Consider the following 17,641-nt stretch of genomic DNA (forward strand, 5'->3'; position numbering starts at 1 on the left):
ACCCTTCCTTGATACCACTGCCATGCTTTTGGGGCTGAGAGGAAAGGGGTGTATACTTCTTGAATGCAAAGCACTGAGCCAGTTTCTGCAGAGTGATGATGAAGATAGGATTCTTTGCTTTATAAATCTTAGAGGCTAGAGAGGTATAGAGTGGCCAAAAAAAAATGAGAAGATAAGGAAACACAAAAAGAGAAAAAGGGTGCTAGGTTTAAGAAAATTTTTGATTCTTTAAAAGACTGGTAAATGGCCAAGAATCCACTTCTTTACAATCAAAAGAAGAAAACAAGGTGAAGTAATGCAAAAAAAAAAAAAAAAAAAAAAAAAAAAGGCCTTTAGGTAAATGCACTCATGAAGAATCATTAGAACTAGTCTTCAGTCACTTCAAAGGCTCTGTTCAAAACAGAATTATTAGCAACTTATAAAACCACTCAAGAATGGAACCTAATAAATAAAATCTTAAAAAAAAAAAAAGGAATGGAACCTGATATGGAGGTTAAACAATGAAAATGACACCTCATATTTGAAACTACCACCAATGTATGCAATAATCCCCAAAGCCATCCTTTGGATCCTTTATGGAAAGGTCTAGAATGTAACTAAAATAAACATCGACATGGGGCACCTGGGTGGCTTGGTCAGATAAGTGTCCAACTCTTGGTTTCGACGCGGGTCATGATCTCAAGATCATGGGATCAAGCCCCATGTGAAGCTCCACACTCAGTGAGGACTATGCTTCAGATCTTTTCTCCCTCCCACTCCGCCCCTCCCCACTCGCGTTCTCTCCCTCTCACCCTCTCTCTCAAATAAATAAAATCTTTAAAAATAAATAAATAAGTAATAAACATCTATATGACATTTAAGGCTTAAGAAAATAAGACGTAAGGAAGGGAAGAGGAAAGTCTGAGCAAGTAAGGGAGAGCACAGGTAGACAATGACACTGCCCACTGTTTTCAGTATTCATAAATTGTACATAATGTTTCCAATCAAAACTTCACACAGCATATCAATAATCATTATGAAAAGTTCTTTTAATTATGCAAAAGAGATAAATATTAAGCAAATTTGTTACTATAGATTATTTTGATCAAACAATAACATAACCATGGCTAGAGTTATATTTTTGCAAATACTGAGCCATTTGGCTTAACTAAGTAAAAAATGGTCTCAAAGAAATAATTCTAACGAGGTGGTTTGCCCCACTATTCATTACTTTCCTTCCCTATGTACTTAAATCAAAATGGCCATCCCATGGATGTTTTTAGACCAGATGCTCAATGTCATACCCAGAGTAACCTGATCAGGACAGATGATGCTTTCATACTGAAACCAACGGCAGTAGTTATTTTTTCACTCTACTCTAATATATTTATATCTAATAAATATATGCATATTGTGGTAGGCAGCATAATGGCCTCCAAAGATGTCCACTCCTAATCTCTAGAACCTGCTATGTTACCTTACATGGCAAAAGGGCTTTTGTCTGTGATGAAGGTAAAGGCTCTGACTTGAAGAGATTATCCTGCATTATCCAAGTGGGCCTAATATAATTATGAGTCCTTGGAAATCGGAGGGAAAGGCGGAAGTATACAGGCCGAACTGACTGTAGAAGAGCCAGGGTCAAAGAGATGCAAGGTTATTAATGCTGGGATAAGGGCTGCCCAAACCAAAGAAAGCAGGCAGCCTCCAGACGCTGGAAAAGGCAGGAACATGGATTCTCCCCTAGAGCCTCCAGGGGAAGCACAGCCCTCACAAGCCCTGGGTTTTAGTTCAGCGAGATCCCCGCAGCACTCTGACATACAGCGCTGTAATAAATCTGTGTTGTTTTAAGCCACTAAGTTTGTAGGAACTTGTTATAGCAGGAATCATGTATATGCAACAGCCATGTCCATACACACAGACTCACACACACCAGATAAATTATATAGTAATTCCATTTAAGCTAATGTCCCACTTTTGAAGAGAAGAGGTGGCAAATTTCAGAGGAGGAAGAGCAATGAATACGGCGGACTGGTAACTTTTCTGGCTGAAGCAGAGACACAGACGCTGGTCCGTGCATACCCCTGCCCACTGGGCTCTCCCTTACCTCCTCGGAGCAGATGCATGACCTTTCAAGCTTTAACCAAGCATCCCAGACCTGTACTCAGAATTCAGTACAGTTTTCTCCCAGGATTTTTGATTCATCAGTGACCTTGTTTATGCCTCCCACTCCCAACCCTCTTACTCTGGCTACAAAAGAATGGCTATTATCAAATATCTGTGTGTACCATATATTCTTATGCAAGCTGACTGCTAGCTGGTTTTTGTTGTACTGTCATAAATCTTTATGCTGTAACATCTCTGCCAAGCAATGGAATACTCTTTTCCAACTCATTAACACAAATTCTATATTTAAAATAAATACTTCTCAAGCTGCTTTAAATAACAAATTAACTAATAGAACAGTCATGGTACAAACTACATTTTAATTAAATTGATGATAGGCTGAGTAACCCTATCTTTTGAAATGCCTTTTCCCATATTATGGTTGGTCTGAGGCTTTCTAGACTGATCCCATTGTAATCTCCCATCTGTAAACATGGGGATCATCTTCATAAAATGCTACATTTTCCTGAAGTTACTCTTATACTCCTTCCACATATAAGCTCACTAGATATCAGTTGTGTATACGTATACATATACTCAAACATAGGTATATATGTAAGTTTCTTATTATTACCAGGATCCCATTCGGCGAACAAGAAAACGCTGCCGTATGATTTGGTGGAAACACAGCTGCTGCATTTCTCGGTCATTCTATAAGGGCTGAAAATGGTGGCTGCTTAATCTCCAGGACTGACAGAAAACATTCTACAACTTTGAGAGAGAATACAAATAGAAAAGCGATTGGGCTGGGAACACACAGTGTGACAGTATTTAAGGAGAAGCACGGTCAGTGGTTTGGATCGATGAGACCAAGAAGGAGAGAAAGTAGAGGAGGTAATGAGAGCATTATCCCCTTTCTTGGAGTTATGAAAATTCTAGACTTACATGCTATCAATTGCCAATACGGGGGAAATATTTAAAGGAAGCCCCCAATGTAAGAGTAGAAAGAGCTGAAGAAGAAAGATCTCTGTGAGAAGGCACTATTGATCCCCTCTCAGACATGCTCCTCGAGCACAAATACCCTTGCGTGCCCTCACACATCTTGAGCCATACACGGGGCACACTCTGCAGGGAGCAGACTCTGTATAAAGGAGAAACACTATCTGCTGAAATGTAGGGAATAAACTGATTGCTGAAAATTAATATAGGATTAATTTATAAGTCAATGTAAGTGAACACAGTAAATACAAAATAACATAATGAATTCACACAGTGAGACAGACCTAAGCTTTTTTTTCTTTCAAGTGGGGCCCTCACAGAGACTACTATCTGTGCGTTCCAAGAAAAAAATCAGAAGGGGTTAAAATATCACAGGTGCATTTACCAAGCGCCTTGTGCCTTTTGTGTAGCTTCCTCTAGGTCTTTCACTACTTGGGGCTGACACAATGGTTCTGATATGAAGCCCATCTCCAGCGGGGCACAGGAGCAAACACAACTGGGAATGCAAAGCCATTTCTGACATTAAAAGCAATGAAAAAATAAATAAGCAAACACAGTCTCAAGAAGTAAACAAGAGATCTATATCAAGTGCAGCAAGAAGAGAAGGAAAGACTTTATGTGGCAGGCTTTCATGCTGACAAAATAATCCACAATATGGGTCTCTCTGTGACATGCACTAACAGAAAAGAGAACCTATATACCTAGTTAGAATGAGAAAATGAAAGAGAAATCTTGTTTCCAATCGAATCCTGTCTACTAAAACATTTTCATGCAATTATGTTCTCTGTGTACTACACTTCTGACTGCCATTTGGACATGGGCTTTCTTGCTTTGATTTAAATTTTTTTTTTTTTCAGATTTTATTTATTTACTTGACAGAGAGAGACAGTGAGAGAGGGAACACAAGCAGGGGGAGTGGGAGAGGGAGAAGCAGGCTCCCTGCTGAACGGGGAGCCTGATGTGGAGTTCAATTCCAGGACCCTGGGATTGGGACCTGAGCCGAAGGCAGACACTTAAGGACTGAGCCACCCAGGCGCCCCTGAACTGTACTTTCTTAATATATCCATAACTACATTACCTTCACAAATTTTTAAGTATCACTAACTATTTCTGTATTTGATAAACAGATAATATATTTGGGCAAATAAGGTAGATTCCTATACAAGAGCAAGAGTACAAGGCAAGACCTCAGGGTCAATTAAAACATAAGAGCCAAGGGCAAAAAGAAGGGAGGAAGGAAGAAGTGTTCAGGCAGTGCAGAAAACGGGGGAGGGGGACAAATCTGTAAGAAGTGTTCTTCTCTTACAATTGCAGCAAGTTTTGACAGATACCGAGAGCTTCATGCAAGACGGGTCTAGTTCCACATGGTTTGGGTCTAATTTCAAAGGCAACTTCTGGTAGAGTGTGTAACTCACCCCCTCCCAATGTGCCACATGTCAGAGGTGTGGAGATCCTGCCAAGGCAGCACTGTGAACCCCTCTACAGGCAAGCTTTTTCAGACGAAAGCCCTGTCCAAAGATCACCTGCTAACTACAGGCTAAAAGTCCACGTGATTACACAGGGCAGAGAACTTCTAAAAACGAATACTCCTCTAATGGACAGACAGTCACTATTACTAATTCTAAAATATTATATTCCATATGTGTAGGGATTTGTTAAAAATTAAGTGCTTCACATAGATGTAGTTAAAGAATATTAGGAACAAATATTTATTCTGCTTAGAGGCAGCTCAGAAATACTGATGCCACAGAGGAAGTGCAAAGATGTTTGGACTCCAAGTCAGGCGTCAGAAATGCCACAAAGGGATCTTACAGTACAGGTTCAGACATTTTGGTCAGTAAGTCAGATCATGAAGTCCTGAGCCATTGCCATGCCATAACCACTGACTGTATTCCTTTACTTGAGACTAAGGTTCCCCGTGGTAAAAAGAGGGGAAGCAGACCCCAAAGTTTAGGGACCCACCGACAGCTACAATTCTACAAAGACACAAGTATCTTTTTCAAATGCCCCTTACACAATGTAATATACTGACAGCCTCAATGGGGGAGAAGCCATGCACCTGTCTAAATGCTCATGCCCTCCATGGAAAGAAAGGATTCTCTGGTAAAGTAAGCAGATATAAATGACAGAGAACACTGAAAAGACTACAAAGTTACTTTGGAATGTTCCAACAGACCACAGATGAAATATTTCAGCCCAATGAAGCGAGTGATCACTTATATTTTATTAGTATATTTTAAGACCTCATATTACTTGTGTTCTGATGTGTGGAAGATATATTTTGTTCGTTTTTTTTTTTTTTTAATGGAGGAAACATTTCACAAGTTTAACATACTTTTACAACCAAAATCACCATATGTTAATTATTGGATCTTTAATTGGAAACCTGAAGGGTAAAAGAGGAATCTTTGTGATACCAAATATCGATGAAAAAAAGATCGTATTTATGGTATTTAAATGTAGTGCTCTGGAACAAAAAAGTTGGTTCGCAGACAGTGTGCCTGCTGTTGATCTGCAGTCGCCTGACAGCCCGTCTTATCTGCCAAATTGCTCATTAGGTTTGGCAATTTTCACCTGCGCCTCCAGTTTATTTTTCAGCAGGGAATAAACATCAGTCTGTTTTTACCATCCTCTGCAGTGAGCTCCCAACTCCCCCTCAGTAGCTCAGTCCCCATCCATCTGCAATCCTCCAAACACACTCACCTTGTGTACATACCATTATTTTTAAAATGTCGATTTGGCTTCCAGCTTTGGAAGCCAGCTCATCTTAAATAAAGCAAAAGTATGAGAGAGAACATGCAAAATAAGCTCCATATTACAATACTAAGTAGGCTAACAAATAATTCACATATTTTTTAATACAAAAAAAAGGATGCACAATCTGAATTTAATTTAAAAAATGCTTGTTTCAGGGAATATTTCTGAATGTGGCACAGGTGACAAGAGAGCAGCGAAGATGATCCTTCTTCCAATTGGTTCTGACCCATCCAACCTTTATTATAGGTCTGAAAGGAGACTACTCCAATTTATAAATAAACAATAGACGTAACGTGGCAACCAGAACAAAGGGGTAGCTGAGAGTACTACTCGGCTCTCTGCCTCTGCCTGCTTCCACTGATCCCTTCCAATGAGCACTCTGACATTCAAAGGCAGATCAATACACAAAAAATACAAAAGAGATACTTTGTGGGCAAAAAGCAACAAAGATATAAAACAAAATGTCTGAAACCCCATAAAACAACTTCTGATGGAATACTGTTTTTCATTTTGCAGAAGTAAAATATTCACCACCAACCCTGCAATTAGCTAGAAAATTACAATAATTACAGCAATTTTGTATCCCATCTCCAATCCAATTAATAGATATATGACCTTGTCAACATGTAATAATCAGATTGCATCTACAACAAAACTGGATGAGTTTTATATGCTGAATAGAACTTGCACAGTAAGAAGGTAATTATTTGAAATACTGAGAATACCATTTGTATGCCATGCTCCACTTCACAAGTGAAAAGGAAATACAATAGGAATATTATTTCTATTTTTCAATATATATTTAAATCAAACTCAGAAAATAGTACTCTAGCACCAGTTAATGTTAAGAGAATAGATCTCTAAAGCAAAGATCTTGGATCTCTTAGCAAGGCAAAAGCAATCTGTAAGTGCTTAGGGATAAGAAAAAAATTAAGAGATCAAGACAGGGGAGTGGGTGCTAACTTAGGACACAATCCTTCTGTAATAATTATTACTATCTCTTTTACTTCTAAAAGTTAGGAAGCTAGTAAAACCTTATCAATTAATCAAACGCAGTATTTAATAAAATGTTGCCAGCAATGGATAAGATTAACATAGCTTAGAAATGTTAAAAATGTTGCAAGATTTAAAACACAGTAAACACACACACACACACAAAATATTGAACAAATCAGACACTTTCTCAACATTTCTACAGCAATATTATTTCCAGAAATTTTGCAATTACTAGGGCAGGTGGCAGTTCCAAAAGAATCCTGATTCTCCAGTCTGGATCTTCCAGAGGAAATATTTAAAAATTAGATTTCTGGGGCAAAGAAGAATCCTGCCACCATTCTAAGATCAGGCTACCCTGGAATGTCTGACCTCTAAAAAAAGTCTTTGAGAATTAAAAAACAAAGAAAAAAACTCACAGATTGAAAAAAATCACTAGACTTGAACTCAATGATTTATTTGCATAGGAAATGTGTGTCCCTGAGCACATTAGGTCTCTCAAAGCCTGGATTTGTGACCACTGAAAATAGAGACACTTAAACATGTATCACAGAATTATGAGGGTGAGAGAAAACAGTTGCAGTGTAACGGGATATTGAAAAGAGGTAGTGTGTCCTACAAGAATGTATGTCCCATCCGGGCGCCTGGCTGGCTTAGTCAATGGAGCAAGTGACTCCTGATTTCATGGCTGTGAGTTCAAGCCCCATATTGGGTATAGAGAGTATTTAAAATTAAAATCTTTAAAAAAGAAAGAAGAAAAAAAGAAAGAAAGAAAGAAAGAAAGAAAGAAAGAAAGAAAGAAAGAAAGGAAGGAAGGAAGGAAGGAAGGAAGGAAGGAAGGAAGAAAGAAAGAGAGGGAGGGAGGGAGGGAAAGAAAGAAAAGAGTATGTGTCCTATTTACTTAGGTTCTGTAATTTTTCAACCCTTTAAAACATCCATAAAGTCGACACTCAAGAGACATCCTTTATCATCACCACCATTCTATAATCTTCTGTTATCTGTGCTTATCATGTGCCAGCACTCTATTAGTACTTAAAGACTTCATTTACTACTCACAACAATCCTGGGGCAGGCACTTAGAGACTGAGAAATTGAGGCTGAGAGAGATTACTAATCTTGCCCAAATCTTCAAAATGAACAGTGCCTGAGACGACACAAAGACCATCCAAGCGATGGCGGGACACCAAAAATTTCAGGAATCTAAAGTCTAGGTCTTCACATAAGATTTGCATCTTTTCCCAAAATGGCTCAATTGTCCTTAAAGTGGTCAAGGCGAAATGCTTGCTTTTTGAACCCCTTTTTCCCTTGTCAACAGCCCTAAGGGCTGATGTATACCCATGAGGCAGAGGAGGCCCAGTGCCTGGGACCCACAGTGCTTTCAGGAGGCTCAAATATTTAATTTCTTTTTTAAGACATATTTTATTTCTGGGGCGCCTGGGTGGCTCAGTGGGTTAAAGCCTCTGCCTTCGGCTCAGGTCATGATCCCAGGGTCCTGGGATCGAGCCCCACATCGGGCTCTCTGCTCAGCAGAGAGCCTGCTTCCTCCTCTCTCTCTCTGCTTGCCTCTCTGCCTACCCGTGATCTCTGTCAAATAAATAAATAAAATCTTTTAAAATATATATATATATATTTTATTTCTTTCTTTGGAGAGAAAGAGAGAGTGAGCGAGCAGGGGGAGGGACAGAGGCAGAGGGAGAGAGAGAATTTTGAGTGGATTCCTCACTGAGCGCACAGCCTGATGTGGGGCTCTATCTTAGGACCCTGAGATCACGACCTGAACTGAAACCAAGAGTCAGACACTTTTTAAAAAATCTTTATTGTGTTATGTTGGTCACCATAAAACACATCATTAGTTTTTGATGCAGTGTTCCAAGAGTCATTGTTTATGCAACACACCCAGTGCTCCATGTAATCCATGCCCTCCTTAATACCCATCACCAGGCTCACCCAACCCCCCATCTCCCTCCCCTCTAAAACCCTCAGTTTGTTTCAAAGTCCACAGTCTCTCATGGTTCATCTCCCCACCCCACCCCGATTCCCCCAATTCACTTTTCCTTTCCTTCTCCTAACATCCTCCATGTTATTCCACAAGTAAATGAAACCATATAATTGACTTTCTCTGCTTGCAAGAGGCAGACACTTAATTTCTTTTAAAATCAGAAGGAAAACAAAATGAACTTTGAGAGATACAGTAAATATTTTTTTCCTCACATCATATGAAAATAATACTTTTAGAGCCCATGAAAGCTATGAAATTTTGCATGACAGAAAAAATAAAATACTGAAATATTTAGTTATATGAAATTAATTTTTATTATTGATATTATGGTAGAAGGGGGTCCATGAAGGTAAAAGTGCCTTGAGTCTAGGAAGTCCTACATATGCTCTGGACAGCTTTTCTACCTCAAAAAAACAGGTGAAACACACACACACACACACACTCTCTCTCTCTCTCTTAAAAAATTAAAAAGTAAAAACTAACCATCACCTATCCTGAATCTTACAACTGATGATATATACCACTACACATAAAAACTTCCAGGATGGGGAACCTGGGTGGCTCAGCTGGTGAAGCATCCGACAATTAGTTTGGCTCACGTCATGAGATCAAGCCCCATGTGGGGTTCCACACTTAGCATGGAATCTGCTTGAGATTCTAAATAAATAGATAGATAGATAGATAGATAGATAGATGAAAGAAAGAAAAGAAAAGAAAGAAAATCTCAAAAAGGAAAAAACAAAAAAAAACAAAAAACAAACTAAACCTCCAGAATGCCAGACAAAGGGACATTTTGAAATAATGGCCTTGATGTTGAGAAAGTAAATGACTCCAGGTAACAAATTCTTTTGCCACTCAATGGGTTTCTAGTTCATTCCTTTTAACAAAATGAAAGGAAGACACAAGCCAGTTGTCTTTCCACTGATACATCAATAAAAATAACTTGATGAAGGATCACTAACTGATGTTTGGTGCTTAACTTGACGGAAGGTCGAAGGGCTGATAACAGTACCGTAACAAACTCCAATGTATACCCTTCTACTCACTTCTGTGAACAAGATTTCCCAGATAACAATTTCTCACTCTAGAAAAATTTAATATTTTTCAACAATTACAGTGAACTAGCTGGGGAGAAAGTCCCATTTAAAGAGATACACTTATAATAAAAATAATTTCTGGAGCGCCTGGGTGGCTCCGTCAGTCAAGTATCTGACTCTTGATTTCGGCTCAGGTCATGATCTTGGGGTCATGAAATTGAGACTCAAGTCAAGATTCCCTCTCTGCCTCTGCCCCTCCCTCACCCCACTCATGCACACATGCCCTCTCAAAAAAATAATAAAAATGGACAATGACCAGAGTATACATAAAAATGAAAACTTAATCCACAATCTGTAGAAACCAACCTAATAAGCCAGTCTGCTACTTAGAGTAACGAGTCCAGGAAATTAGACTATGACCTGCAGCAACCAGTTCAGGAAGCCAAGCGATAACCCCTGTAACAGTCGGCCCAATGCAGACAGGATCTGATTAATAACTGACAGCTTCCCCAATTTCTGACTCTGCTTTCAACTTAGGAGGAGCCAGAGACAGTCCCTGCCACCTTGAGCCAATTACAAAGGACCCTCTGCTTCTAGGTAGCCCACCAGCAGCTACTCTACGCCAACAGCTACCAATGAGGGCACATCTGAAGCCTCCCCCTTGTTTTACTATAAAGCTTTCCCACTTCCCTGCTTGCCAAATACAAGTGATGGTGGAAGGGTCCCTCGCTATGGCAAGCTCTGAACAAATCGCTTACTCTCATTTGAATGTTCTCGGTTATTTCCACGTTAACAGGCAAAGGTTTTTCTAGTGCATATTTACACTACGTTGATAAATTATGTATTAATAATGATCACCAGTATATTTGCGTTATATAAAAATTCAAGAGTTAACATTTGGATGTATTTTGTTTCACAGAAATGGGAAAAGATGACCAATGAAAGATACTCAAGCTTATAAATGTATTAGGTTAAAACTCGAGTTACATTAAATGAAACAATATTCAAGAAACACAGGAATTAAGTAAACTTTGAAAGTGTTAAATAAGTGCCTTTAAAAAGTGTTTCCTTCAAAAACACACACGCACACAAACACACACATACATTTTTAGAGTGATTTTAAATACAAACAGAAGCAGAATAGCATACTGCATCCCCACACAGCCACTCAGCTACTATCCCCGCCTATGTACTTTGAAGCAAATTCCAGATAGATGATTTCCAACACCTACTTTGTTGTGTATTACAAAAAGATAAAAACTTTTTTAGAAAATAATTTCAATAACATAGTCCACCAAAAATGAAATAATTCCTTAATATCAAATATTCAAATGGTGTTCAACTCACCAATCTGCATATGATTGCTATTCTTTTGTTGTTGTTGTTTCATTTAAATCAGGATTTATACAAGATTCACAGATTATGATTGGATGTTATATCTCTTAAGGCTCTATTAATCTGTGTTCCCTCTTCACCTCTTTCCCCTACCTTGCACTTGACGTATCGAAGAACCTGGGTCACTTGTCTTATATAGTCTCCCACCATCTTGACTTGACTGACTGCACATCTACGGTGTTAACATGCTTTCCAGCATCCAGGATTTCTTATAAATTGACAGTTGGATCTAGATGCTTGATTGGATTTGGGTTTAATTTCTTTTGCAAGACTACTTCATAGTGTTATATTCTTCCATCAGGAAGATCACAATACTTAGTTAACTCTCAATTTATTATTATCTTTTTATATTACTAGTGATTGATGATAAATTCATAGATCCATTATTTCATTCAGGAATGACAAAAAAAGCAATATTCTTACTCTAGCATTACTTCTATCATTTATTAGCCAGGATACCTCAATAAAAAGAACTTCCCCTTCATCTATTTAGTTACCTAGTAATATCATTCATACAGGAAAGATACCTAATTATTTAATTCTTCTACCAGTTTTCCAAATAGTAAGCTGGTTCCCTAGCATCTCTTACCTTGCTTGCTTACTTACTTATTCATTATCATTATGAACTCACGAACGCACCGCTATTACTCCCCTTCCTGATATTCTAATCATCCTCCTTGGGCCAGTGGGAGCTTCGACATGACTCCTGGGCCCTGCTGACACAACTCCAGTGATCTTTCACAGTTTTCCTTATTTTCTGATATGGCACGATGACCCAGAATCCTCTGATACATTTCCTCCCTGGATCAGAATTCAGCCATTTCTCCAGAAAGCTCTGATCCCTTTTGATGGAAAATGCTATTTCCAAATCACAGTCTGGATATCAGGAATGCTCAGTTACTGGGTTGGAGCATTAGTTCAAGACATAGTCAGTGAACACATACAGGATTTTCCTTTCCTCCCTCCTTCGTGTGTGTGTGAAATAAAACATCCCACAGAGTCATTATATGTTCTGTGCAACTTGAGGACCATGGAATTTTTCTTTATTCTCTTCTAACTTAAGTCTGTAGACCTTTCCGTCTATATTCTGAATCCCAGATCCTTGATGGCACAAGGAATAACAGAATTAGAATATTACTATAATTCTTCATTTGCTCCATCTCATAATATCCACTGAACAATCCAAGAATAACAGGACCAGTATTACCAACAACAAACTGTAGTTCTTTTTTTCCCCCCCATCTTTCTTTCATGGTACAAATTACTAGACTTTACAGTAACCCCAAATAGTTACTCTTGGATGCGTGAGCTACCAACTGGATATATAATTTATGTATAGTTCTGTTATATGATTTTTTATTTTGAGAATTACTATTTAACTACTAATAATCTTACAGTTTTTTTTAAATTAAAATTTGATTATAATTATATAAAACATAATATGGTTTGAATGCCAAATATATAAAACAAGAGGTTGTGAGTCTCACTTCTACCCCACTTCATCCATCCTATTCTCTCTGTTCCCCATAGGTACCTATTTTTTATAGTTATCCTCTTTTGTTTTATTTCTTCAACATAAGAAGCTTTACATACATGATCTCTCACTGTGTGGTCTATTTTATTCACTTTCTCATTTTTTTAAAGCACGTTTTTTGGAATTTAAGAAAATATGTATTTTTTTCTAATAATTACATTTACACCAGTAAGTTTATGTAAAACTGCCCATAATTCCCCCATTTTTATTATTATGGTCTACGGATTACCTTCTATGAGCAATATCATTATTAGCTGGTTGTGATGTCTCATCCTTTAGTTTAAGGGTATTATTCAGAACGTTGTTCAACATACAGGGCTCAAAAAAATATTTCTCAAGTATCAGTTTAAGCTTCTCTTACATAACTACTATTTTTGACCATAAGGACAATGATTCATTAATTCAGGGTTTCTCTACCTCAACACTATTGATATTTTGGGCTGGAGAACTGATACGAACAACAGTCCTATGCCTTGTAAGATGTTTGGTAACATTCTTGGCCTTAATCAGACACTCATAGTATCCCCATCTTTACCAGTTGTGACAACCAAAAATATCTCCAGATATTGTCAATTGTCCCTCATGGGAAAATATCACTTATATCTGAGAATCAATAATTCAACTAAATCAAGGTTTTCAGTTTATATGCACTACAAGGGCAAATTCACAGCAACTTCTAAAAAAGCATAAAAAGCTTTTAAGATGAGAATTCTGTGTATTAAATTCACCTAGGCTTATCTTAATTCTGACTTAATATCCACTGTTCTATTGACAAAATAAATTGCACACTTTTCTTAGCTTCCATCAATTCTTCATGCAAAAAAGGAGAGGAGTGAATTCAAACATAGCAAGACTTGGAAAACACAGCAAAGTTAACTTTCTTTCTTCAAGGAAAGCATCAGGAGTTTACCTAAAATCTCTTATGAACCATGCCCCTAATTAGAGTTGATTATTCCTCAATTCAGCAAATTTCTACATATTGTTGGCTTCTTTATTTTCCTATTGGTAAACCAGAAAGACCACTAAACATAACCCCTTGTGGACAAGGACTAGGCCTTACGACCTCAACTCTGGACTCATCACATATCACAATGCCTGGCCCAGCGCTGTCCAACTCCCACTATTATGTTTGAAGCAGTGGTATTAAAACAGTATGAAAAACCATCTTAATAGTTAGGGGAGTCGTATACAACAGGTAACTTTTACACAACCACCAAACATTGCATTTATTAGCTGCTTACCATACACTTCCCCAATGGCTTCCAAAGCCATACAATCCAAATAAGCTTAGCATACAAAATTTAGAACTAGAAAATAGTATTTATATATTCTCCCACTGATGGCTACAAGACATTGCCAAAGCTTCCAATATAAGTTCCTCTGCTCATGAAAAACAAGGTAAAAGAGATCTTCTGTGTGAAAAACAGCATTTAAATTTAAACACACAGGACCAGCCAAATGTGGGTGGTGGTGGTGAAGAAATGTTGTGTCCAGAACGAAAGACAAAACTTGATGGAAAGTACACCATTCAAATTCTTCTTAACATAAAGACAGCATTTACCTTTCCTCTAACACTTTTTTAAGGTGCAGCTAAATTAAAAGTGCATCCTTTATATGCACTTTTATGCATATATAAACTATATGTTTATAAAACATATAAAAAAAGCATTTATAAACTATATGTTTATAAAACATGAATTAAAAACTACAACAATAAGACATTAATTATATACTAATTATATACCTTAGAGGGTAATTATTCATATAAAGACACTATTTCCCAAATATCAGGCACCTGAATAGCTGTACTCTTATTTAAAATTTACTGTAAATCACATTTAGAAGTAAGTCAATCAGAGAAAGATAGTTATATGATTTCACTTCTAAAACTCATGGAGTGTAAGAAACAGGCAGAGGACTATAGAGAAAGGGAGGGAAACAGAATGGGAAGACATCAAAGAGGGAGAAAAACCATGAGAGACTCTAACTATGGGAAAAAAAATTGAGGGTTGCTGGAGAGGAGGTGGGTGATGGGCGTTAATAAGGGTACTTGATGTAATGAGCTTTGGGTGTTATAAGAAACTGATAAATTATTGAACACTTCATCAGAAACTTCAAAAAAAAAATCAAATTTAGGCAATCCACATTTATAAATGAGATTACTCCAAGCAGAAAAAGCATGGGCTTAATGAGCTGGTATAAAATAAAAGAAAGTAAAGTAACTAGTGTACCACTTACGTATTACCTTGCATACCATACATGGTACACACCTCACGTTTGGAAAAACATTGCCTGAAGCAATCCAAGATAAGATTTTTAAAAGAGCATATCCATGTAGTAATCAAATGCTATTTCCACAAAATTAGTTTAAAATATGTTTGTCCATGTGAACAAATCTAAGTTTTGTGAGAATTAACTATAGTCTAAATATTATCTAACTATACTCTATAGAGAATTTCATACATTATTATATATTATTACCTATTTATATGAAGAAGATCTGATAATTACCAGTAAAACCACACAAGACTACCAGTAAAATTAGGGGAGCCTGGGTGACTCAGTCAGTTAAGCATTTGCCTTCATCTCAGGTCATGATCTCAGTGTCCTGGGATGGAGGCCCAGGATCAGGCTCCTTGCTCGGCAGGGAGCCTGCTTCTCCCTCTCCCTCTGCCTGCTGCTTCCCTACTTGTGCACTTTCTTGCTCTGTGTCACATAAGTAAATACAAATATTTAAAAAAAAAAAAAAAACTACCACACAACATTGGAAAAACTGCAACGTTTCTAAATAAAGGTGACTAAAAAATAAATGATTTCTGACTTACAAATTTCTTGAAATAGACCTTCTTATTCTTAAAAAGTGCTCAATTATAAGATTAGATCATTACAAACACTAAATTTATTTTTGCAAAAGTACTTCACTTTTCTGTGTAAACCTCCCAGGAACAGCCAACAGAATTCTTCAGGCAAGTGTCCTAGAATTTGAGTATTCTAAGTCCCTGGATTCCTAATATAAACTCACTAAGCCCTATATTTTCTCTCCTTCAGAGGGTATCTGAATAGCAGCTCTTCCAGATCTCTGACGATAATTCTGGCCCCGAGGTCTCTTCACCACTCTCTCTTTCAGATAAAGTTCAAGTAATGATTGTATCCAAGTTGATTATCAAAGATACTATGTTTGGGTTTGGTGTTAAGGCCATTAACTATTTCCTATTTGATCTAGCATTCAGATGAAAAACGTGAAAATAAAAATCTGGGAATATAACTTTAACTGTCATCCTTATTTACCTTTAGGGAGCAATTTAAAAGTCTACCAGTCTAAAGTGAAGTAAGCCCCATGTATTAAAATGTGAAGACTCTCACCTACCTCTCCAGCAAAAGACATTTGCCCAGGTTCTAAACTTAATCAATTTTTGATAAAAACAGATAATGAATTCTATTCACAGGAGCACGGCTGGATAACAGGAGTTGGCATCCCTGTAAATTAAGATGAAACATGCAGAGAAGAAAGAGCTTTCACTTACTTGCACGAAGGACCGAAGGTGTGACCTCAATTTCACTTGTTGCTTGATAAGGCTGAAAGGCTGAAACATTGTTGGTGCCAAGTTCACTGCCAAATATCTCCGGGCTCTGGGTACCCGTGGAGCTGGCACTGGTGCCATCACCTCCATGATGTGGATCCTGCTCATCAAACACGGCTACCAGCTAGAAACGAAAGGTAAATCTGCATTTACAAACAAAGGCATTTAAAACTGCTGCCAAACAATGGGTGAATCACTGAACTCTATCTCTGTAACTAATACATTATGTGTTAGTTAGTTAGTTGAATCTAAATTAAATTAAAGTAAAATAAAACTGCTACAAAAGTTACACCACATTTGACATAAATCTACAGAGGAAAAATACTGACATTTAAGCACCCAGGAATATTATGTTCTAGGAAGCAAAGCTTCAAAGACCTAGTCTTCCCCCCAAGCTTTGATGCTTTACTTTTATATTTCTAAGTTGTATGTTTCAAATCCAAAATTCTATTGGTAAAAAAATAATAAATTGGTTTTATATCACAGAACATTAAGAGAGAGGGGGCAGAGATAAATCTTTTTGTAAATAATATATTAAGTGGAAGAGAAAATGCATTTCTATATATAATGCATATATGTGATCTGTAGTACTACATATATAGCAAAAGATATAAGGTACCTTTCACATAGGAGGAAGGAGTATTAAAAACTATACATATGTCTGCCCATTTGTGCATAAGAAGGATAAAAGATAAGGTTGTCTCCTAGGTATTGGTAAGAATTGGAATACAAGAAAAAGAAAATGGGAGCAATGAGACTGGTGGAGAGGAAAAGACTTAAGTAATTTTGGAAAAGTATTTTCACCATTCAATGTAAGACTAGAGACCGAAAAACAAACAAACAAACAAACAAACAAAAAAAACCTGTCAAATAAATTTGTTTCTCACAAGAGTATTGTTTAGAAATCCTCACACTACGACACACACACATAGCACGAATGAATGAAAAAGAAAAATATCTTGGATAATGAGAGTCAAAATTCTCCCTGTCAGAAACAGAAGTTACAAATAAAGAAATAAACTCTGTGATATCAGATTAAAATCAGAGGCGTCAATATGAACATGGATTTTTGTTGTTGTTGTTGTTGTTGTTGTTGTTTTTAAATGAGTGGGTAGGTAGGCAGACAGACAGGTAGGAACGAAAGTCAGTGCGTGTGTGGTTCTTAGCTCCCCCCACTGAGTGGTCCTGGAAGCAACCACACAGTATGAAGGAACACAAGCACCCAGATCTTGGTTTCTGTTACTATTTCCAATGAATGAACAAG

General features: G+C 37.4%; 1 protein-coding gene across 16 annotated transcripts in view; it reads right to left on the reverse strand.

The window, feature by feature from the left end:
- PARD3 (par-3 family cell polarity regulator) overlaps window positions 1–17,641 on the reverse strand; it is a 649,759-nt gene that overhangs the window by 377,002 nt on the left and 255,116 nt on the right. For all 16 annotated transcript variants that reach the window (XM_032837827.1, XM_032837836.1, XM_032837840.1 and 13 more), the window contains exon 3: window positions 16,321–16,501. In XM_032837827.1, coding sequence (XP_032693718.1) covers window positions 16,321–16,501 — 181 coding nt within the window. The remainder of the gene's footprint in view (window positions 1–16,320; window positions 16,502–17,641) is intronic.

Source organism: Lontra canadensis, unplaced genomic scaffold, assembly GCF_010015895.1.
Source record: "Lontra canadensis isolate GAN:19392208 unplaced genomic scaffold, GSC_riverotter_1.0 scaffold100, whole genome shotgun sequence".
NCBI lineage: Eukaryota > Metazoa > Chordata > Mammalia > Carnivora > Mustelidae > Lontra > Lontra canadensis.